The sequence below is a fragment of the Paramacrobiotus metropolitanus genome, unplaced genomic scaffold, assembly GCF_019649055.1.
Source record: "Paramacrobiotus metropolitanus isolate TYO unplaced genomic scaffold, Prichtersi_v1.0 Parri_scaffold0000049, whole genome shotgun sequence".
NCBI classification, from domain to species: domain Eukaryota; kingdom Metazoa; phylum Tardigrada; class Eutardigrada; order Parachela; family Macrobiotidae; genus Paramacrobiotus; species Paramacrobiotus metropolitanus.
In genome coordinates this window covers 889222-911192 of record NW_026570269.1, presented here as the reverse complement: position 1 = coordinate 911192, position 21971 = coordinate 889222, and the positions used below count along the sequence as shown (strand labels likewise).

Below are 21971 nucleotides of genomic sequence, written 5' to 3'. Positions count from 1 at the left end.
GCCCCAGACCGACCCCGCTTTATATAAATCCACATCACAGTACACCAAGAATATGGTCAAAGCGAATAAAGTATAGTATAATTGTAATTTCGATAAAGAGTTAAGTTAAATTCTGTAAGTGCAAATATAAATTCTCTCGCAGCATTTTATACAGCAGTCAAGTTAATCATAAGGCATGACATAATAATTATGGTTTAGCGCAAGTTTTATTCTCAGGCACAAATTAAAAACCGCCAAATAAAAGTAATTAAAAATCGGGTACTCAGTAGTTTAGGGCTTGGACACGCTTGATGTTGCAGTTGTGGCACAACACTTGTCCATCCATGGGATAACATCCACGGCCTTCTTCTTCCGAACTCAGAGTTGTCTTGCAGTCCACACAACGATAACACCTACAACGAATTTGGCAATCTGTTTAATATACAGACACAGACCCCATACAGTCAAGGTAAAATAAGTGATCCATGCTTACTTGGGATGGAAATTACGATCCATACAAACTATCCTCACGGTCTCTTCTTGACCTTGTTCCGGTACGATTGGATCACTGCATACTGAACATCGCGGAGCAAATTTTCTGCAGCAAAGGAAACGTAAGCCCATTTTATTTCTCTAATACTATAACTCTGTAAGATCACATTATTTACTACCAGGTTCAATATTTTTACTGTAATCAACTTATACATTTTTTACCCAGCGTGCAGTTTAGGTTCATATATTATTATTTTAGGTTAATACTATGTGTATTTAATTCTATGTAATAATGTCTCGTGAAATTATTACACTTACCGATGGAAATCGTCTATGCAATGAATCTGGTTGTTGGCATCAACCTGTTGTTAACAAACAAATCAAAGATATACTGTACCCGCGAACACCAATAAATATTGACACAAACTGGAATGTGTCTGTACACAACACAACATAGAATATAATTGTACTGTAGCTATTACAATCGATCTCGCAGTTGTAGCATACGCTACTGTAGTGGTATTTGAGCAACAAATACCAATTGTCATGCAACTTGTCTTAACGATAGTCAATTCGTCATCCATAAATTAACCAGTGAAAAAAAGCTGAAGACTGATCGCCTGCCAATAACTCACCGTAAACGGTATGCCATCCAAGCACTGCTTGCACGCAACGCACACAAAACACTTCGGATGAAAGGGCTTCCCGGTAGCGCGAAGAATCTAAATCAACCGGCAAAGGCGCTTAGCGGGCAACATTTCTCCTTTAGTATAACTAAAAGAGACTCACGAAATGTGCTTCCGTTTTCATTTTAACAACACTACAGTACCCAATATAGCCACGCTTTCAAAAACCAGCTGGCAACTTTTCTCACGCCATTCCGCCGGTTGCACAGGCGACAATTTTAGCCTTATGTTTGCTCTATTTACTATCTGTTTAAATTTGCTGTTCCTTTGCTGACGTCGTCGGATGAGAGAAGTTCACCCCAAGATATATCTCTTGCGCAATCGCTGATGTTCATCACAAAGGCAGTTATTGTAAACGTTCATTAGAATATTTTAACGATTTCTAAATGGCCATAATTGGTTTCAAAATAGCGCTGATTGTTTATGTAATTATGTAAGAGATGCATATGTTTGTTTGAAGATGCACTTACGCGCTCTGTAATGGGCTTTTTGCAGGCTGCACACTTTTCAAGGCTGTCCTGTGGATATTTAAGAAATTCAGTAAACAAATGGCTACATTAGCTTACACAGCAGATCTATAATCTTAAGAAGTTCATGATCAAGGGCAACTTAAGACAGGAAATCGACTTCGAAAATACTTTTAGTGACTATTCCTTACCATGTAGTCAGCTTCGCACATAGCCTTCCCATCGATCACATAAAAACTACTTCCTCTAAGGGCTTTTCCTGCAACATACGACGTAAATATTACTAAAAGAATCGCTACAATAAGCAATACATCTCCCATCCCCTTGAAAATGGTCAAAATAGATCGTTGAAATAAAGGTCACAGAAACAGCAAATCACGGTAGGTGTACTTGCAAGTCGCACCAAAAGCATGACTACCCTGCTCACACGCATTTCAAGCTGTGGACAAAGGCGCAACCCGGTGCAAACTTACATATGCATAGTAATCGAAAATTTGCGAGGGTAAAGTGACGCGGAAAAATTTACACACGGGAAACTGTACATTTTGAATTTCAACGAAAGAAGAACCATAAACGTCAATTTGTTCAACTGTTCGCTGCATTAAGTTTCAGGCACAGAATAAAACATATTAATTGTCATGCAGTAGAGGCGGCGCGTTTTCGGGAAAATAGAAACGTCTCCCAAACAAACTGTATCTCGGGTGAGCAGTGCCCTCCGGCACCGCTAAGTGAGCGGTGAGTGGTCTCTCGACTAAAAAAACACTACACTCCAATAAACCGCGCTATCCCCTCGTAGAACACATTATTATGGTAATTCCCGTCCCTGGGCAGTCGTGCGTCATCAGTGGAATAAACTGATAATCTACATGCAAATTAGCCCGGCAACCCGATAAAGACGCGTAACCATCCATAATTAAAAACCTTCATGCGACTCACCACACTTTTCACAGCAGAAGCAGCGGGTATGGTATAACGACTCCAGTGCCGTACATCCTTCCTCTTCGAATCTAACCGATCGCAGACACTTTGTGCACAGACCTACAAAAACACACACGGTGTCGCGGTTTAAATAGTGCAATGGAACAACACCGGACACGCCAAGTGAACATTGATCATTGGGCACCTAATAATTAGCGCATCATGCGCTACTGCGCTGTGTTACGTCTAGAGGCGGATAATGTGTAATTATTCGGGCGCACCGTAAGAGTTGGGATCCAGTGGGATGTTCATCTTCGTGACCATAAGATTGGTCAATGCATTCACTTCCGCTTCTTTCTCAAACACCGACCGTTCCAGTTGTTTTTTCTTCGTACCGGGCGCCGGTAGTGAGACGGGCCCGATAGTTGGTGTACTGCGTGAGTACGCCGTACGAATGTCGGAGATTTTTTGTGGGGTTCTAATTCCGCCTTGCAGACCTACAAATCATATTTAATTACTACTGTAATCTCACCAGCATGCTTGTAAGGCGGTTCAGTCACTGATTTACATTTTACATACTGACGCAGTCGCGATCGGATACTTTGCGTTGCCATAAACATGCTATCAAATATTACATATATAGTATAACAGTGCACTTTCGGTAAAATGACGATAAATTAAAATTAATGTAGCACGCAATACCTAAAAGAGTTTTTATATAATGCCATCATTTCAGTATCTACCGAATGTGCGCGGACCCTGTTCTACAGATATAAGCAATTTACCTGAACTGTATTCAGAAACTTCCGTAACTTCGGAATAATACATTTTTCAAATGATTAGTGGAATAACTGGACTTTTGAAAGCACAGATCGAGCGTCGGCAGAATGAATTAGAGTATATTTTAGCAATTAATAAGGAAACCAAGATTCCGACGAAACCACGGTATATCAAACACGTATTAAACTATACAGCTACAAAGGATCAACATTTAAAAGCGACCAAATTTAATGGAAAACGTTGGGGCGGATTCAGTAACGACCACAGAAAACTGTACAATGTCTGTTGGATTTTGTATAACGTACACATCGAGCGTCGTAATAGAATTACAACCGCAGTATTGTTCATTTGTTTTTGCTCGGAGCCGTGCAGGAGTAAACAATAAACATATAAGGAAATGTTTTGGCGCGAGCGCAGGGTACATAAATTAGCACTCGAAAGCGACATGTGCGGTTACTTCTTATTACAGAAATAAAGCGTCGGTTACTGTATCTTGCGGTCACAGGTTTAACATAATTACGACAACTGTTAAAAGCGCAATATATATTCTGTCATTAATTGTACCAGGCATAAATGTTTTTTTGCAAGAGTTTTTAAATAATGTTTTTATAATTCTAAGAAAACGACTGTTATCAATTGGGTTGAATTCTTTTATGCAATAGTAGAAACCCTATCCTAATTCATAATCGGCAACTACAATTTCACAAGCCAAATCGCTCCATTTTGATATTGACGCAATTATGCAAAATAGTGGCACATTGGTAAAATCAATTACACCCTAATCCACGCTAAGCAGCGGCATTAAAAAACTCACTTGTCCCATTTCCGGCTGGATAGACATTCCGCCGGGTGGTGCGTTCCGTTTCCCATCGTTCAATATTCCGTTCCAATCGTTCGCGATCCGTGGCAGAGCGATTAGATCCTGTCGGTGATGGACTGGCCGGAATGGAGAAATACTCGTACGTTAATCCATTCTGCGACGGTGATCGGGCCATCTCCCGATTAGCCGCGACATTATTGCCCAATACCATGGTCATCGTGGCTGGATTAGGGTGATAATCGTCGTCCGCGGAATTATATTGCGATATTGGTCCTGGGGAAAAAAGCCCGTGTGAGCATAAAAACGCTTGAGTTTGACTGCCGCTTAGTAGGTGGTCCCCGTATAGATGGCAAGTGCATAAACACACACAAAGTCAAAAACCTCTTCAGTCTTTACTATGCAGCCACAGGTCTATTTTTGGCTTTTGTGTTTTTTTGGCACTTTCTTTTTATTATATGGTAACGTAACGTCAAGCGAGCAAAAAGTGGGCTGGGAAGCCGTGGTTACGCTACACTCATCGGCACTACCGCTGTTTTTTAAATATACCATCGTTGTCGCCGTACGCGTGAGTCATCGCTATCCAGCCAATAAAACTGTAGCAAATTCTAACTAATATTTTAAAGCCAGTATATAAATGCTAAACGATTTGGACACAGTGCACAGTTCACAGATACAAAAATGTATTTTAAAACGTTTAAGAATAGCTCTACGGAAACTGTTTAGATGTTTCCATTCCGATCTAATTTCACGCATACTACTAGCCTACTAGCTGGTCCACGCATCCTTTTTTACGGATGTCGGTCAATCGCATAACTGACGATTGATATTACGCGCAATGACAGGAACATCCCGCTAATGTGAAGCGATGAAATTCTCTTCCCGCTCACAAACAAATCGACAAGTTTCGTGCGTAGATCTACTTTACCTGGACCCGTCCGCGGCGCAGAGGGATTCCTGTTGGATGCGGTCATGGTTTGATTGGTGAAGACGGGAAAACAGTCCGGCTGCTTTGTACGAATGATAGAGAATGAGGCGGCCGTTGGTGGCGGTTTTACATTGCCGCTATAAACAGCCATGATAATTATTTCATCAACTCAAGCGCAAACAAAATCACTGGAGAGAAAAATCTTGAAGAAAAACGCCAACGACAAGAACCTCTCAAGCGCGCACTGCCGCGGTTTATACTTTATAGTGCAGTATGCAGTTGTGTTTGTGTCGAGGAATGTACGCTGGCGATTACTGCTGTCTTGAATACAAAAGCCAAAAGGGAAGAACAAGTGTGCGTCCATAGCCATGAGGCAGATAACCGCGGCAGTCTTGCGCAGCAGTCTTTTACGGCCAAATTTGTACTATTTTGTAAGCATTGTCTTGCAGCTGCCCGGGCGCCGGGCCGTACACATGTACAGCGACATTCATAATTATCATTCTGACTCTTGAAAGACGTTTACGCGCATTTCATGCACTCTTTGCTATAACTTTTCATTTTATAGTAGCCAGTTGCTGTGCTATCCACAATACGAGATAACATAATTATGCGAGATTCTTTTTACTGTGTACGAGATTCTGGTATTCTGTTTATTACGATTTACTGAGATTTGTACGATCCTATTGTCAACTGTGGCACTGTCACAGGAACAGATCCATCATTTATTTGCAGTCATTTCGACTATTTCTACGAAAATTGCTGTGGGATGCACAGCATTTATGGGTTATTTGCTCACCGATGTGTAGGCGAATACTCTTTAATTTTCGCATTACCAGGCTACTTGAATGTCGCAGTTCACGCTCTAGTTGTGGCTTTTAGCACTTTTCTCAATGGAGAAAGAATGGTCAATAAGCGGATATCATCGTGTCATAATCGAATAACATTTTAAAACTGATTACCCGGCATCAGAGAATAACTGACAATATGCACAGCAGTCCAACAGACGCAACATTAAATGACATGAAATGTGTACCGACCGCAAAACGCGGAAGGTCGGTTCCCTAAAACTCTATTAGGATAATACTATATGTATTGTACTCTAAACCGTACAGTGGTATAAACTATAAAGCATAGCAATGTTCCATTAATTTTGACAAATTCAACACTATCTTCCTGTACAACTGACCGGCTTTCGATATTACTAAACCTTCATTTAGTATCTTAGGCGAAAAATATCGCAGTTACTTCATATGACAAAAACGCACAAAAAATACAGAATGACGTAATTATTGGTCTCTAACGCAAAACACACCGTTAATACCAATAAAGTGTTGTTGGAAGAACAAAAACTTTCTTTTGCCACTTTATTCATTATTTGTCAGCATCGATATCATTCCAAAGCTTGTGGTGCAGTACCCGCGAAGTTTTATTTTCAGTATGCCGTATTTGAGCAAAGATGTCCTGTGAGAACCAAGATATATAAAACTTATTTTGTAATACTTGCCGTGAAAAAAAGAAAAATCCTGCAAACTTTGAAACATGTGATAATTTTATTACTGCACAGATTATCAAACAAAAGTTTACAACACAAGTTCATGGCTAACATGAAAGCCGGAAACCAATATAGTTGTATATTTGTACATAAGCATAATATAGATATATCTACGTATAGCAGTATAGTGCACTTCCAGACACGCACCGTTTATAATTCACTACGGCTCAAATGCTGTATGTTTGCCTAAGCAATTTTGTCATTTCGCAATCTTTGGCGAAGTCCATCGATTATTGTCTAGTGATATGAGTCGAGCAGCTCAACTTGCTGAAATCGAAAAACAAATCAAAAAAGGAATACGGAACCGGTGATTTGATTTCCGTTTGACATCTCACCAATGGCTGACGTATCAGTCAGCCCACGCGACACTTCCGAACACTTGTCACGCATAATCCACTCATTCCGCTCAGCAGTTTTTAGCGGACCTTTTTATTCCCACTTGGAATGTGAACAATTCGGGTGCATTACTTCATGGCAATGATTCTTGTACAGCAAAAATGATACCACAGAAAACCAAAATTTCTATCATAGCTCAAGTACTGGGTAAAACAACCAAATAGCGGAATTAATAATGTCTTTTTAGTAATACTATAAGTGAATCAATGACAAAATAAAAGACTGAAAAAATAAAATTTATACACTTTTGGAGCAATTGATTGGCATGCAGTATGAGTACTTCAGTATACGTGTTAATTAACTGCAGCGACCTTTTCTGGCGCAGCTGTTTTGTTCTCTGCATCCGATTTTTCAGCTAGCTTATCCAATCCAAGCTTTGGGATCGCCAGTTCCGTCAAACGGAATTTCTTCACCTTTCCGGTAACGGTCATGGGAATATCCTCATTTGATTTGAAAAATACGAAGTATTTTGGCGTTTTGTAATTCGCCAGCTGCAACATCACGAACAAAATTAAAAGAAATTTATCATAAGTCTCGGAAAAAAACAACTCACGTGTTTCTGACAGAAGCACCGCATCTCGTGTTCAATAATTTCTCGGTTTTTGGGATCGTGTTGATATTCACCCGGTGTCAGTCGGATCCATGCACAAATTTCTTCGCCCATTCGCTCGTCCGGCACACCGCACACATGCACATCGTCCACGAGACCACACTCGTGAAGAACATTTTCGATTTCCACAGGGTAGACGTTCTCTCCTCCGCGAATAATCATATCTTTTACTCGACCAACGATTTTCAAATATCCGTCCACGGTAAGGGTTGCCAAATCCCTGCAAGAATAATTACGTACACTTCGATAATGCAGTACAGTTCGATGATCAGGAGAATAAATAAACTTACACCAGGTAGAATCGTGAGAATAAATTGATCACCAGGTATAACCGCGAAAATAAACTGACCCCCAGGTATAATTGCATAACATGGAGACTCATTTCTCGTGTCTGCTACCGTATTCAATAAAACATTTAAAATAAATTATAGGCTGTTTACCCGGAATACATCCATCTATCAGGCCGTATGGTCTCACTAGTTTTTTCTTGATCCCCCCAGTAACCCAGCATTGTGCCGAACGACCGTGTGAGAAGTTCTCCAGTCATACCAATAGGCACAACTTTTCCATCGGCATCCACAACTTTCGCCTAGACAAAAATTGTCACATTATCGTTTGTTCCTTTCTTGAAAATACAACAAAAATATTTCACAGTGTCAGTGGCGTTGTCGCTTTTACTTGTGGCTCCTGTAGTATGGTTTCGTGAACTCACCTCAACGTGGTCTAAGGGAAAGCCTGTCGTGGTTGTGTACACTTCCGGTGGATCTCCCAAGTAACCAACGAAAGTCGACAGTCCTTGTTCGGTTGAGCCATAACCACACTTTGAAGTGGGTAAATAAGCAGAAAGCAAACGACTGAATTTCATGCTTTCATAAAACATAAAACTGATCAAACTTACCGTAAAATGTTCAATGCCCATTTTCTGCTTAGCTTCCCTAACCAACTCAGGAGGACAAGGGGCACCGCCCATAACGCCAAATTTCAAAGACGTTAAATCCAATTTCGCTAATTCCGGATGGTCCAACATATCACGCCACATTGTTGGGACACCTGCAATAATAAAAACTCATTTATCCCAAGGCCACATCCTGGCACCCACTACAAAGTGTATCTGATACTAACTCAGGGGCTCCACGAGACCCCTGACGACCTCGGGACATTTTTTTAGAGCAAATCTGACCTCGGGATAATTTTCAGCGCATTTTTCTGATATAGAAACCATTTCTCAAAATTTTTTTCGGAAGAAAAAATTTCTGACTGCCGGGGCCCCACACGCCCCTCAAATACCTTGGGCGGTTGCAATGGCGGCACAAAAACATCTTTTATTTTGGCCTTTTGAACACTTTTTCTAGGTAAATCGATATCGCTGATTCTGAATATGTTGTCAGAAAAATTGTTTTAGTTATACGAAAGAAGAATTTTAAGTTTTAAAATTTTTGGATTGATTTCGCAAAATTTTGTTTTTATCGAAAAAATATTATTTTCTTCGAATTAAACCATTTTTCTGATAGCATATTCAGAATCAGCGATATCGATTTAAATAGAAAAAGTGTTCAGAAGGCCAAAATAAAAGATATTTTTGTGGCGCCATTGCAACCGCCCAAGGTATTTGAGGGGCGTGTGGGGCCCCGGCAGTCAGAAATTTTTTCTTCCGAAAAAAATTTTGAGAAATGGTTTCTATATCAGAAAAATGCGCTGAAAATTATCCCGAGGTCAGATTTGCTCTAAAAAAATGTCCCGAGGTCGTCAGGGGTCTCGTGGAGCCCCTGTACTAACTCACCAAAATGAAGACTGCAAATGAGCAGCCACTGAAAGCTATGATTACCGTATTAAATATTTATCAACTAGTGTTCTGGAGTTACCAGTGTATATTTTCAACCCCTCAAGTATGGGACCCTATTTAGATCTTCCAAATAGGGGACCCTCGTGAGGGTAGTTTTTGCAGACCCTATTCGAATGGAAGGGGGAAACTATTTGATAAAGTACGGGGTCAATGCCGTTAAAGGTGACCCGCTTATGCAACTAATGCGCTGACCGGTGTGCATACAGTCCAGTCTGTAGCCGCGGTTTACAGCAGCAAGAAAACGTTCATATCTGCCGCACTGGCCGAACATAGGGTAGTAAGTTAGTAACGGTAAATACTAAATACCACTATACAACAAATTGTAAACTGAAAAATAATAATGACATTTCATTACCTGAAACCGTGTTTCCTTCCTGATCCTGAATGGCTTTCAGTGTTGCGCCTGCTTCAAATTTTTCAGTAGGGAACACAACTTTTACTCCAAATATTGTCGCCAATACCAGATTCCCAACACAGCCAAACACGTGATACAACGGTAGGGGGCAGACAATTGAGCGCGACTGAAAACATTAACATAAATCTATCGCAAAATAAGCAATCAAAATACAATTATGTACGTTAATACGGAACCCACAAAATAACTTTACCTCAGTTCCAGCACCGAGGCGATGACCGGAAAAATATGCAGCATTCATCAAGCCGAACGAAGATAATGTAGCGCCTTTCGGTGATCCTGTCGTCCCGGAAGTGAATTGAACGTTGAATGCAGCATCAGGCTGCAGTTCCTGATTGATTTTATGCACCACTTGCGTATATTCGTGCGTTGCCATCTTCTGAACTTCGGAGTAAGGAATCGTTCCCGGGAAGTCCCTTGGACGGTTGGTCATCATGATGACGTGTTTAAGATGAGGAGCTCTACCAATATAAAATACAATCCGTATTCTATACGGCGTATGCATTTGGTTATTATGAACTTACGGACGAAAGCAAAGAAGCCTTTACAAATTTATCCTCGAATCAGCATTCTTCTATATTCAACGTTTTCGTGAAAGATACACGACAAAATTTCGCTAGACAGCTATATTTGTCATTATCTGCAAATGATCAATCTATCCTTTTGTACATTACATTCTGCCTGACAATATGGCCATGAAGGCATTCCTGCTTGAACCGTTAACACGTCGCTTGTAAGAGATCACTGCTCCCGGTTTTTACCTCGTGCTTCGTAACTTGTGAGGATCACTTTTTTCAATATCGGGGAAGATTTTTTTCAAATGATCGTAATACTTTAGTGTGGCCACACCTTCTGCCGCGACAATAGCTTTCACTTGGACCTTGTTCAAGCAGTACTCCAACTCGGAGACTTTGTACGCTGGATTAATGTTGACTAATATCAAACCGGCTTTGGATGCCGCAAACATCGTAACGATCCATTCGTACGAATTGGGACCCCAGATGCCTGACAACATAAATAATTATAATCAATCAGCACTTCAGCAGTCAGCTGCAATAAAGTCAACTACACTTGACCGATAAGCAGCGTATCTGTATGTGCGATACTGCGATAGCGTAATACAACGTATACAAACTACCGGTAGTGTATTTCGGTCAAAGCTATACAACTCAAAAAATTTTGCGAGTCATGCAGAATTAATTGTAAAGTAGTTGTTTTTGGTAAAGCAAACATCACGGAATAATGCAGAAACCCCATACGCGTTCCAGTGTGCAATTGTGACTTGTTTACCGAACCATGCGCTCTTTACTCAGAAGGCAAACGATTCGTTGGCACATGAAATTACTTTTCGTAGAGGTGTTTTAATATTTCAACGGTAATTAAAATCGCAAACGCTAGCCCACTCTGAACGGGGCATCATGTAAAGTTTTATAATATCGAAAGAAATAAGATTAAAATTCTATACAACGCAAGTACGTATGTAAATAATTATAACAACATCATTAACACCATTTCAGCGCAATTAAGTACTCTATAGTGATAACCAAAACAATGAGCAAACAGCATGAAATTGCATTAAAAATTAGAAACATGCTTTACATGACTTGATATAAACACCTGTTTTACTTACCCAGTCGATCGCCTGGGCTGAGCCCCAGCGCAAGCAGTCCACTGGCCAGCTGTTCTGCATCCTGTTGCAACTGGGCGTAGGTCCTTTCCACGTTCTGGTAACTCACGACATAACCAATCTGATCTCCGATTTTTTCCGCTTGATAATCAATTAATCGACCCAATGTAGTCGCCAGGTAAGGAATTTCAGAGGGCTGATGAATATAGCTCTCTTTCAGCTTGATGTCAGGACGCTTTTTGTATTCTTGTGGAATGCAAATATGGAGAGAGCTACAATTATGAAAAAGATTTGCACTACACTTAAAATCTCCAACTGCCCTGTGGAATCTAGAAATCCAATGCAATACATAAGCATGCAATACATAGTTATTAGTAACTGTTATGCACCTGTTGCGTTGCGAACTCGTTACGATGATTAGCACAGTTACTTTAGGCTTGCTTCACATTAAATGTATTTCTTACCGAGCTTGAGGTATCAGCTGGGCTCTGTGTTGGTTCCAGATCAAATCCGCGGTTCTAAATACTCTCAGCACGCTTGACTGCCGCATTTCTTTGTGTCCACTTTAACTTGGAAATGACCAAATTTCGGTTGGATTGGGCCTGAAATAATTAGAAGCGCAACTGGAGTAAGAATTGTGATCCGCGAAAAACTGCCCAAATCCTAAACCAACGAGTAAAGCTAATGCGTGCCTGCATACCGTGGTGGATCCTGTGGGTAGGATTTGTACGATGAATGCTGGACACAGTAATAATATAACAACGGAAAATGAAACTATGAAATATTAAAGAAATGAGTGTACATCATCAAAAAAGTATGAGCAAAAGCCAGGAAATTACATTTCTGTCTTTAACCTAAAAGATAAAACAATTTTATCGTAATCTTATCGTAGCGCAAACAAAAAAGTGTCGTACATACCTGCAGCTAGAGAAGAATGACACGTTCACAAAATTGTTATCGTAGCGCATTCTATGGATGCAAGCTACGGTATGATACAAGCAGAGCAGCTGTTTCATATTTATTTTGTACAATATGTTAAGTGTATTGTGTATGCGCTGCGGGTAGGTGTGTCTCACTCACTGTCCCAGCACCGCGATATTATTACAATAGTTAACAAAGCGTGCTTATTGGCGGTTTCCAACTTTTCAAATACACAAAATCTGGTATTATTACAGCTTATGGTTAGTTAATTGAGCTCAAAGGGTTTGCCCAGCAGGATATATTTTTGCAAAGATTTCCGCAAGGAAAATAAGTACTTCGTAAAGTAAGTGTAATCGAAAGAATGCTTGCGATTATGGCCCTTCCGGCATGCTGCTGTAAGTACTTATGGCATATCGTAAAGCGACCTGTCAAAATTTTCACCTTATTTTATTCTGTTGAATGCATCCGGTGTCGTATTAGTTGCAGTTGGTACATGTACTCGTACTATTATTCGATCTTTGAAGTTTGAGCCATAGCGGCATATTATTAAGGGTTACACTTCACAGGAAGTGAATCGAAACAGCTGATCTGTCTCATCGACTTCTTGGCTGCCGCGCTGTAGTCGAGCGGCGCATGCAATTCACAACTTAAACGAATAGGTACGAGTACTGAAATTTTGAGTAAGTAGTATTAGGCGCGAATTCTCGCATTTTTCTACTAGTAATCTGATTACCTGCTACCTGCATTAGGTATGGTTCTACGTTCCTTGAAGTAAGAAAAGCGTCAACGTTTTATGAAGTAAATCTTGTGATTATACGGGATACCGGGATAGCATAATTTGCCAGAGAAATTAAGTAAGTGCTTAGTAAGTCAACAGCTTGTTGCACTCACTTGTCAAGTATTTTTGACGGATCCGATTCAGTGCATTCGTGCTTATCCTGCAAAGTATTCCAGGTCTTCCCTTTTTTCGACAATTCTTGTCGCTGCTTAAAATGCGATGCTTCGTTGCGATGAACGACCGACTCGCATTGTCGATGCGAGATTCTGTCACGGCAGTCACGCTAATTCCTTATTTCGTTACTGTGTTAAAGTGTGTTTTCCTTTCAGTGTCTGCTTAGCTCTGCATTCTGCAGTTTTAGATACCGGTGACGGCTGAAATGACTCGACCACGGAAAGATCGCGGCGATGAAGCAGCACTGCCAGCAGACCGACAGCCGACTTCGTCAAATCGTCGAACATCCAGCAGTCACTCGGATGAGTCTTGCTTGGTAATCGGAGGCTGCGGATTTCTCGGGAGGCATCTCGTAGAGGAGCTGAAGGAGCGCGGCTGGCATGTGCGCGTATTTGACATTGTGCAGTCCTTTGAGGACGATAAAGTGGAGTTCCACGTGGGAGATCTCTGTGATAAGGCCCTTCTCGTGCATGCCATGCACGGCTGCTCCGTCGTTTTTCACTGCGCGTCTCCTTCTCCGGCCAGTAATAACGAGGAGTTGTTCAGGAAGGTTAATGTTGAAGGAACGATTTCGGTGATCGCGGCTTGCGAAGCAGCACAGGTACGACGGCTATGTAGATAAAATTTGATAGCTATGTGCTGTGGATTTTAATTTAGTGGTATTAGAATCCGCGCACTTTTATGCGCGCTCGAACATGAGTGTTTAAGTTTTTTATTAATGTTTGACGAATTTACATTTGGTAGATTCACCTTGTCCTTGATTAAAATACAGATATATGGAAAAAATTGTTAGTTGTTAATTAAAAACGAGTAGTGAAAATTGCAGAAATTCAACTTTTATTTTCCTTCTGTTTTTGATACAATTTTTATTCCGTAAAGTTGAAGGCTGAAAATTGATTTCTTATGAGTGAATCGAAATTGTTTGCTAACTTTGCTCAACAAACAGATAATTCTGTTTTTGCGACTTGAAATGCGATCTGAAATTTTCGCCTGTAAACCACAGGTTAGTCGACTCGTCCTTACGAGCAGTGCTAGCGTCGTGTACGAAGGAAAAGATATCCTCGGGGATGATGAAGATACTCCCTACGCCGTCCATCCCATTGACGCCTATACAGCAACCAAAATTCACCAGGAACAGTTGATTTTGCGAGCGAACATGTACAACTACGGTCGTCTTTTGACGATCGCCGTCCGACCGCATGGAATTTTCGGTCCACGGGATCCCAATCTTGTTCCGGTGCTGATTAATGCGGCAAAAGCCGGGAAAATGAAATATATAGTTGGGGATGGGCATAATGTTGTGGATTTTACTTATGTGAAGAATGTGGTGCATGGATTAGTTCTGGCCGCGGAAAAGTTGCGGGAAAATCCTTCCTTGGGTAATTATGAGACTTGAGAATTACTCTCTTCGCTTCTTGAATATTTATCGTTTGATGAATTAACTTCCTTTATCTCAGATCTCCGTAAAATTCTAAATGTATCACTTTTGGAAATCTGGTTTAGTAAACAGTAAACCTTTTCCGTAGTCATTCGTTCATAATATCCATACATATTTTCATAATCATTACCCTGAGTACGTTACATCGGTACAATAACCTATTGTTCAGCACTATATTTACTTGATAAAAATTTAAAATTGTGTGCCGTGTGGGGTATTCATTATTCATAGCTTCGCATTTCGTTCCTTTCTCCTTGTAATATTCTCTGATAGTTTTCTTTTTGTGTCGATGTTGTTTAATTTTTATATTTGTTATATTTTGTTTTTTTAACTTGTTAGGTGGCCACGCATTCCATATAACAAATGACGAGCCGATCCTGTTTTGGGAGTTCATGTCGCGCATTTTAAATGGCCTTGGGTATGAATCGCCAAAGCTGTGCATTCCCCGGTGGATCGTGTATTTTATTGCTACGATTCTGTCGTTCTTCAGCCGGCTGATCAGTCCTTTCGTCAGCTGGCAGCCCACCTTTACGCCTATGCGAGTGGCACTTATTAGCACCCACCATACTTATTCATGCGAAAAAGCGAAGACACTACTGGGATACCAGCCAGTGTATACCTTGGACCAAGGAATAAAGTTGACTCTAGACCATTTTTCTTATTTGAAAAAGCTTTTATGACCTTTTTGTGTTTTTTTCTTAAGGTTCCTGCTTTGCTCAAAAATTGCATACTTGATACTGAGCGACACTTACAGTTGTAGTTCCATTTGGTTCAAAATGACATTTTAAACGAAGCTTGAAGTACGGATTAAATTTTTACGCTAAAGAAAAAGGTTAAACAGCAGGGGAACCATCGTTCTTTATGGTAGTACAGCAACAAATAACGAAAGAATCACTTATTATAGAACTGAATACTTAATAGATGTAAATACTTCAGGAATGATACTTACTTACAATTTAATTACTGTAACCAGCAAGTGCCAGAAACCCAGTAGTCTTAAAAGACTGGAACTTCTCAATTTAAACTCCGAAGGTCAGAAGTCCGATAAAAAGAAATTGGGAAAGTTATTCAAAGTGGCAGTATGTTTCGTAGCTTTGCCTAAAGAAAATGACGGGAATAAGCGCAAATTCTCTTTATTACCGTACTTGTGCAGTCATTACGATGGAGTATGTAAAAAATATAATAATACTAAGGATTGTTTGGGATTTTACGTGAACGGTTTCGTTCCGGCCATGGAGGCATTGATCAAGGGAAAGCAGTATTCTGTGATCCGGTGGAATTCACAGGCTTGCTTGTTCCGGAAAATTGCGATAAAAATTTATACAAGTCGCAGAAATGAATCTGTTTTAAAATTAATGGACTTCTTTCACTGTGGCATGATTGTGTTCTTGATGTATTAGCTCTTCATACTACTATTCGATCCGAGTGGGCAGTGCTGTGCATGGAAGTTTGGCAGATGAACGCGTCTTGTTGCCAGTTGTTGGTATCCATGGAATCCATGGCATGGCATGGATGTTGCCAATCCTGAAGCCGGTGGTGATCCATCCAATATTGCGGATGTTACTGACATTTTAAAACATCGCCGCGATCTGTAATCCGATCATAAAAGGAAACTGGACAGTACGGAGTTTAAGACGCCACCACCGGCGATGCCACTGCCTGTAACTGTAAGTACCGTCTCTAATTTCAGTTCCGTTACCGATAAGTTATGTTAACATGCCATAGTCGGTCATCTCATCATAGGCACCTTTGACGCCGGCGTCGTCGTGCAGTGCTCTGGAACGGGGCGAAGCTGAAGAGCCCACAAAGACACCAGCTCTGACCTCCGCTGTCGATCTCGAGCAAACTGAACAGTTTGTTTACAGGCTGTATGCCCGCTATGGTTTTACGCGTAATATTTCTCTATTCAGAATTCGGTATTCTTTTTCGTCCTTGTTGGGATGATGTGCTTTAAATTTACTTTCCCAGTTTTTTAAATGAGTTTTTGGTTTCCGTGTAACTTCAGTAAACTGCCACCCTTTGGGTGTGTGGATTATTACTGTATTTACAAGGATTATTCGGCACCATGCGGTAATGAACGTTGAGGCGGTTGTGCAAATTATAGAGCGCATTCACATCAGCACCTGTATTTTCCAGAATGCATCAGGAGCCGGTAAGGAAATCTTTTCACAAAAAACACGGACCACAGAAATTGTGACAGAATCACAGATACGACTGTTTGGACCGTGCTTTGTGCAGCGTTTGTGTCGTTTGTGAACTCACTGAACTGCCTCGGCTTTCTGTTTCGTCCTTACAGTCCTGGGTGAAATAAATTGAACATACAAATATATTGTTAAATATACGTTTTGTGCTGCTTTTAGCCTTGCCTTTTGCAACAATAGAATTCTTCTTTCTGGTATTTTATTAAGAGGCAGTTCACTGCTGGACAGGTTTTGTCACATTTTCCCATCTTCACATGGATACCTTGATTGTGGACGTCAAGCAGTGGTCGGGAGTTTCAGAGTTTCAGAAAGAATGTTACCGCGAAGGAACCCTCCATGACTTAATCATTGTTGCAAACACCAGAAAGACTCAAGGGGAATATGGCAGTGCAGCTGACGATGCGCCGATGACCACGGAGATCTTGTGTCACAAGTAAGCCGTAAGCAGACGCAACCTCAAGCTGCACCAGAATGCACTCATTATATAATTTATATTGATGCAGAATACCGCGCATTGGGATCTCAGACAATCAACAACCTCATCTTCGCATGTTTTTCATCCAACGACTGCTTGTGTTCTAGGTTGGTTGTTGCGTCCTGCTCGAAGTACTTGAAACCCTTTTGTCGTTCGACGCTATCACGAACCGTGGACTTGGACGATCACGTTCCGTATGAGCAGGCTAGATCGTGGATCGATGCCATGTATTTTGGATTTCTACGTGCCAAATATGCCGATATACCGCTGTTGATTAATGCTGCTAAGTTTTTAGAGGTGGGTAGGCCGATTTTTGAATTTATTTAGGCGGCGAGTGTTGTCACTAAAGGTAGAACTTTCTCTGGTTCTATGCATAATCAGTACACTGCTCAGTATCATTTGTAGGCATTATTATTACGACAGTGCTATGCGGCATATGCGCCCCAAAATTTTAAGGCGCATAGTTAATTTGCTATATGCCCCAAAAATTGCAGTTAGAATTTGTTATTTCATTGTTTACCTTTTTGTTACCTCTGTTAGTAAAAAAAATTAATTTTGCCGCTGGAATCTATTTTTGGAATTTTTTGTTACTGTGTTTAAGTTTTCCGCGAAATTTGATGCATTTTTTCAGATTCAGTTTATTAATCGTGGTTAGTATGTCGTTAACTGAGATTTACCAAACTTACTGGCACATTTCGGATTCATGCTACTGTATTAGTGGTACACCGTTGACATCTTCTGACTGAACTTTAACCGGTACGATTACATTTCGTTTTACGCGAATGTTATAAGTTTCTTTTGTTGTTACTATTATTGATGATTTTCTGAGTCCTGAGATCAGGTTTTTCGTGGTTATTTGGGACGCGCTTTCGACTCCGAGGCGGTTTCCGTATTTATTCAGCGTGAATGATCTCGCTGGTACACTGCCGCAACTATAGAGGTTTATTCAGTCAAGTGTTTTCTGGTTTTGGGGAAATTAATTGTAGCAATCTCCGCACCGATTTCGTTTCCTCTGCTGTTGTATCTGATCGTGAAAGAACAGTTTTCCCTGCTGTCAGCTTTATTGGTTTTCGCGAAACCCAAACTGGTCTGCAAAATACAGGAATTTTTAAGACTAAGCCATTTATGGTGTAGGTAATTAACTGGCGGAGTGGTTGATCACCCTTTCAGTATAAAATTTGATTCATTTTGTAATTTGCGCATGCATATTACAAAATTTTAACATAGAGATTGAGTGAAATTTCATGGTCATCGCGGAAAATTAAAGCATTTGTATGTTTTGTTAAAAAAAGTAAGCGTTTTCTCTTTTTGTTTTCCTTAATGCGGCAGTAAACCTCGCAAATTCACTCAATAATCGTGGAACATTACGATTTTCTTGCCTTGTATCAGATTAACTAAGAAATACTGCAGTAATTTCTATTGAATTAAAAACGTATTACGCCTGGCTAGTGGGCCATACTAATTATAATGTTTTGCACTGCATTGTACTAGTACAAGATTTGTCATTTTGCAATGCAGAGTACTTGCTTCGTCTGTACTTCTATCACGTTTACACCAACATTACGGATTCGTTGCTACTATGTTTTACCGTACTATAACACTTTAAATTATTGACCATTTTATTTAGACCGGAAATTTTTGGGGCGCATAGAAGTGACTTTATTATTATTGTTCCTTGATTTAGTTTGGTTTGATTATTCATGTGCCGAAATGCCCTTTGGCATTCCACCCCTGGTTTATGGCTTCGTGATTACCGTTGATAAGTTATATTTTTGTAAATGCTGCCAACTTTCATTTTAGATTGATGATGAAGTTCTTGTTGCATTTGCGGTATCTTTGGGCAATTATCGAGCCAGAGCCTGTTCTCCTTTGGAATATCCTGCACTGATCCAAGTTTTGGACTTATTGGACACTTTAGCTACGGACGACGCGAAAGGACAGTTTGGACTCGCTTGCAAAACAGCCGCCTACGGCGTCGCTGTGGAATTGGCCAGTGTTTTAGCTGTAAGAGGATGCAGTCAAATTGAACTTGTACTTTATGCTGTCGTTTGGGGTGGAATGATTTGACGAAAAAGTCTTATCGCACATTTGCTTACCATGAATGTGTTTTGGAATTTAGTGAAATTTTGTGATTTTAGGCCCAGGAGAAACATGTGCTGAGCGATCTGAACAGCGTATCCTGGAAATACATTCTGGAAGTATTTAGTGAAAATTTCCCTACGAAAGGGGCACTGCCCGTTGCTTTGGCTGAAGCATTTCCTTACACCGTGAAGGACGAAGGAGCCGTGCGAACATTCAGTGTCGGCGATTCTGCTTCGAAAAACGCGGAAACCGCCAGTGTCAGCACCGATGGCGGCTTGGTGGATGATACGTGGACGTTTTCCTGTTCCCCTGGCATCATCCTGTTAAAGTTTGCAAAATGGACCCTGGCGCAGGTACGTGCATGCTAATTGCAAAGACTTCAAAAATTACGGAACTTTTTTTGTAGTCTGATGAGGTTTCATTTTTGTCAGTTTTTTGTTTATTACGTAGTTTATTGCAGCTATAGAATTATAGTTTGGACTGAACTGAAGTTTTGCAGAGCCTGGAGGACGAAAAAGTTGTGGAGTGCTTGCAATACGCAGTGCAAAAACTCGCGGTTTCACCAGAAGAAAAACTTGCGGCTTTTGGTATTTATAAACAGCATTGGTTTTGACTCGGTCACGTGTTAAACGCTAAATGGTTTGTAGAAGCCTATTCGCAACGACCTGGTCTGGGGCCGAATTTAGTGTGGGCTGCAAGTTTTAAAAAGGTTGGTGAAGTTTCGGCCAATAAGAAATTAATTCCGGACAACACATTATCATTATCCACCGTCTCACCGTCGTCTCGTGGCACAGTGGATTCGCGGGAGGATGTCACTGTCACACCGGCTGAACGGGAAAACAAGCGGAAGCGGTCTGCACCTGCTGAAGTGCCGGTAGCCTTGAATCCCAGAAAGCGTCTGACACTCGGAAGCGGTTCGCCTGCCGTAGTACAACGCTTTCATTCCGTTGCTTCCAGTATTCCGCTGCGGTCTACGAACATGAAAAGCGAGAGTGTTCCGACTGAAGTAGTTAGCGCGCGGCCAGTTCGTCGAGCCAAAGAGCAAGCCTTGAAAGTGAACAAAGTTAGTCTGCGAGCGACTGGACGCAAGACGATGGCTTAAAAAGCAACTTCCTTGTTTTGGTTGACGTGAGGGAAATAGAGGGTTCGATTGCCTTTGATGATTTCTGACTACCCAGTAGTAATTTTTATACCTGATGCGAAAGTTAATTTCGGCTCATGTGGATAGGCTTTTTATTAGAGTTTCTAATTTTACGGACAGTGAATTGAGTGATAATTAGGATCTTGCGTTTACAGTATTTTTTATGGCGAATCTTTTACAAATCATGGATATCTTCAGTTCATTTTCTTTTATAATTTTTATGGTGCTATTGGTATTCGGTTTTTTTTAAATGCGAGAATGGTATACTGGCAAGAAATAATAAAAACAATGATCTGATTTTTGAAGTGGTTTTTATTTTTTAAGGTAGAAGATAGCGAATTAAATGATCTCGGCGTTGTTGTTTGAACTTGTTTCCACATTGTCGCGTCGCCCGCTCGGGTTACCGGAAATCTAGTGAACACTACTGTCTACAGTATTGTAACAGTGGCCTATCTGGCTACTGTTCTAGTGGGGTGGCGATCAGCCTTTACCACGATTAAACGGCTGTTGGTGTGAAAGGTGGCACGGCCGGCAACGATGCTGGCCGAGGACGCTCTTACTGATGTACACAATTACACAGGTGGCTCCGATTGGGATGACGCTAGTTCATCCCAAGCGGTCAAACGCAACAACGTAACTCAAGGCATGTTTAATGACAAGGGAATCAAGAACACAGCAAGGTTGTAAGCAAGGGTTTCAGCAAGAGGAACAATCAAGTAGATGCAAGCTGTAGCAAGCTGAGCACAAGACTGAATTCTAGAAGTCCATGAGAAAGGAAACTAGCCGGTAAAGTGGACAAATTCATAACGCGATGGAATGATTCATCATAACTGGGCGGTCTTATCGTTCGTACAAATACTATCGCTACATCCCTCACGGTAGCGATGAGATATACCTGTCTCATCAAGACAACAAAACAAAAGAATAAGAAAACAGGAAAATAAAGCGTTAGGAATTAGTAAGTATACAACACAATGGTCCGGGATGATCCTTAACGTACGGCGTGGTGGTCCCTCACGTTGAACTACCACGAGAATCCATCCGGCGATCGGAAGAATCCTACAATCAGGTTCCGCTGGATATGTCCGGGATTGGGAAGGGGTCCCTCACGGTATCCGGAAATTTTCCGCGTTTATCCGGTGCTGTGGGGAAGTAGTGGAGGTTTCGTGCGATGTCGGTGCAGTTGCGTTTGGGAAAATAATATGCGTTTGTCTCATTAATCGCTGGTAAAATGAAGACAAGCGAATACTT

At 40.9% G+C, this 21971-nt stretch overlaps 4 protein-coding genes across 16 annotated transcripts; 2 read left to right on the top strand and 2 right to left on the bottom strand.

Annotated features, from left to right (window-relative positions):
- Positions 1 to 7: 7 nt before the first annotated feature.
- Positions 8 to 5338, bottom strand: LOC129592032 (lipoma-preferred partner homolog). Its single transcript, XM_055487972.1, has 10 exons — positions 5068 to 5338; positions 4137 to 4415; positions 2824 to 3039; positions 2561 to 2662; positions 1816 to 1883; positions 1628 to 1675; positions 1107 to 1193; positions 790 to 833; positions 473 to 577; positions 8 to 392 (listed from the first exon to the last, which is right to left on the bottom strand). The coding sequence occupies exons 1-10, from the start codon at positions 5216 to 5218 to the stop codon at positions 263 to 265; spliced, it is 1230 nt and encodes a 409-aa protein (XP_055343947.1). The 5' UTR covers positions 5219 to 5338; the 3' UTR covers positions 8 to 262.
- Positions 5339 to 7011: 1673 nt separating this feature from the next.
- LOC129591896 (medium-chain acyl-CoA ligase ACSF2, mitochondrial-like) lies at positions 7012 to 12748 on the bottom strand. The gene is made up of 12 exons (XM_055487756.1): positions 12429 to 12748; positions 12211 to 12364; positions 11975 to 12112; positions 11514 to 11782; positions 10645 to 10888; positions 10077 to 10344; positions 9824 to 9989; positions 8524 to 8675; positions 8338 to 8445; positions 8066 to 8214; positions 7569 to 7845; positions 7012 to 7506 (listed from the first exon to the last, which is right to left on the bottom strand). The coding sequence occupies exons 3-12, from the start codon at positions 12058 to 12060 to the stop codon at positions 7309 to 7311; spliced, it is 1917 nt and encodes a 638-aa protein (XP_055343731.1). The 5' UTR covers positions 12061 to 12112; positions 12211 to 12364; positions 12429 to 12748; the 3' UTR covers positions 7012 to 7308.
- LOC129591898 (sterol-4-alpha-carboxylate 3-dehydrogenase, decarboxylating-like) lies at positions 12628 to 16794 on the top strand. 13 transcript variants are annotated; one of them, XM_055487762.1, is made up of 7 exons: positions 12648 to 12774; positions 12998 to 13090; positions 13181 to 13285; positions 13565 to 13984; positions 14387 to 14762; positions 15161 to 16488; positions 16565 to 16793. In XM_055487762.1, the coding sequence occupies exons 4-6, from the start codon at positions 13589 to 13591 to the stop codon at positions 15499 to 15501; spliced, it is 1113 nt and encodes a 370-aa protein (XP_055343737.1). In that variant the 5' UTR covers positions 12648 to 12774; positions 12998 to 13090; positions 13181 to 13285; positions 13565 to 13588; the 3' UTR covers positions 15502 to 16488; positions 16565 to 16793. The 13 variants fall into 13 exon arrangements, with proteins under 13 accessions (XP_055343746.1, XP_055343737.1, XP_055343733.1 ...); XM_055487763.1 differs by having other exon boundaries at positions 12689 to 12826; XM_055487758.1 differs by having other exon boundaries at positions 12998 to 13285.
- A 193-nt stretch (positions 16795 to 16987) lies between these two features.
- Positions 16988 to 21011, top strand: LOC129591897 (uncharacterized). Its single transcript, XM_055487757.1, has 6 exons — positions 16988 to 17455; positions 17605 to 17794; positions 19298 to 19501; positions 19636 to 19932; positions 20079 to 20166; positions 20227 to 21011. Exons 1-6 carry the CDS (start codon positions 17277 to 17279, stop codon positions 20679 to 20681), a joined length of 1413 nt encoding a protein of 470 aa, XP_055343732.1. The 5' UTR covers positions 16988 to 17276; the 3' UTR covers positions 20682 to 21011.
- The last annotated feature ends 960 nt before the right edge of the window (positions 21012 to 21971 follow it).

Bases quoted from the DNA above. Each gene is read 5' to 3' on its own strand.
- LOC129591898 (XM_055487771.1), top strand. From the start codon at position 13,589: ATGACTCGACCACGGAAAGATCGCGGCGATGAAGCAGCACTGCCAGCA. The intron at 13,985-14,386 runs GTACGACGGCTA...TGTAAACCACAG, and splicing joins CGGCTTGCGAAGCAGCACAG to GTTAGTCGACTCGTCCTTAC. The intron at 14,763-15,160 runs GTAATTATGAGA...TTAACTTGTTAG, and splicing joins GCGGGAAAATCCTTCCTTGG to GTGGCCACGCATTCCATATA.
- LOC129591897 (XM_055487757.1), top strand. From the start codon at position 17,277: ATGGATACCTTGATTGTGGACGTCAAGCAGTGGTCGGGAGTTTCAGAG. The intron at 19,933-20,078 runs GTACGTGCATGC...GAAGTTTTGCAG, and splicing joins CAAAATGGACCCTGGCGCAG to AGCCTGGAGGACGAAAAAGT. The intron at 20,167-20,226 runs GTATTTATAAAC...AATGGTTTGTAG, and splicing joins AGAAAAACTTGCGGCTTTTG to AAGCCTATTCGCAACGACCT.
- LOC129591896 (XM_055487756.1), bottom strand. From the start codon at position 12,060: ATGCGGCAGTCAAGCGTGCTGAGAGTATTTAGAACCGCGGATTTGATC. The intron at 9,990-10,076 runs GTAAAGTTATTT...TAATGTTTTCAG, and splicing joins GCCTCGGTGCTGGAACTGAG to TCGCGCTCAATTGTCTGCCC. The intron at 8,676-9,823 runs GTAATGAAATGT...TTATTATTGCAG, and splicing joins GGAAGGAAACACGGTTTCAG to GTGTCCCAACAATGTGGCGT.
- LOC129592032 (XM_055487972.1), bottom strand. From the start codon at position 5,218: ATGGCTGTTTATAGCGGCAATGTAAAACCGCCACCAACGGCCGCCTCA. The intron at 1,884-2,560 runs GTGAGTCGCATG...CGTATGTTGCAG, and splicing joins CTTCTGCTGTGAAAAGTGTG to GAAAAGCCCTTAGAGGAAGT. The intron at 834-1,106 runs GTGAGTTATTGG...TGTTAACAACAG, and splicing joins TGGATGGCATACCGTTTACG to GTTGATGCCAACAACCAGAT.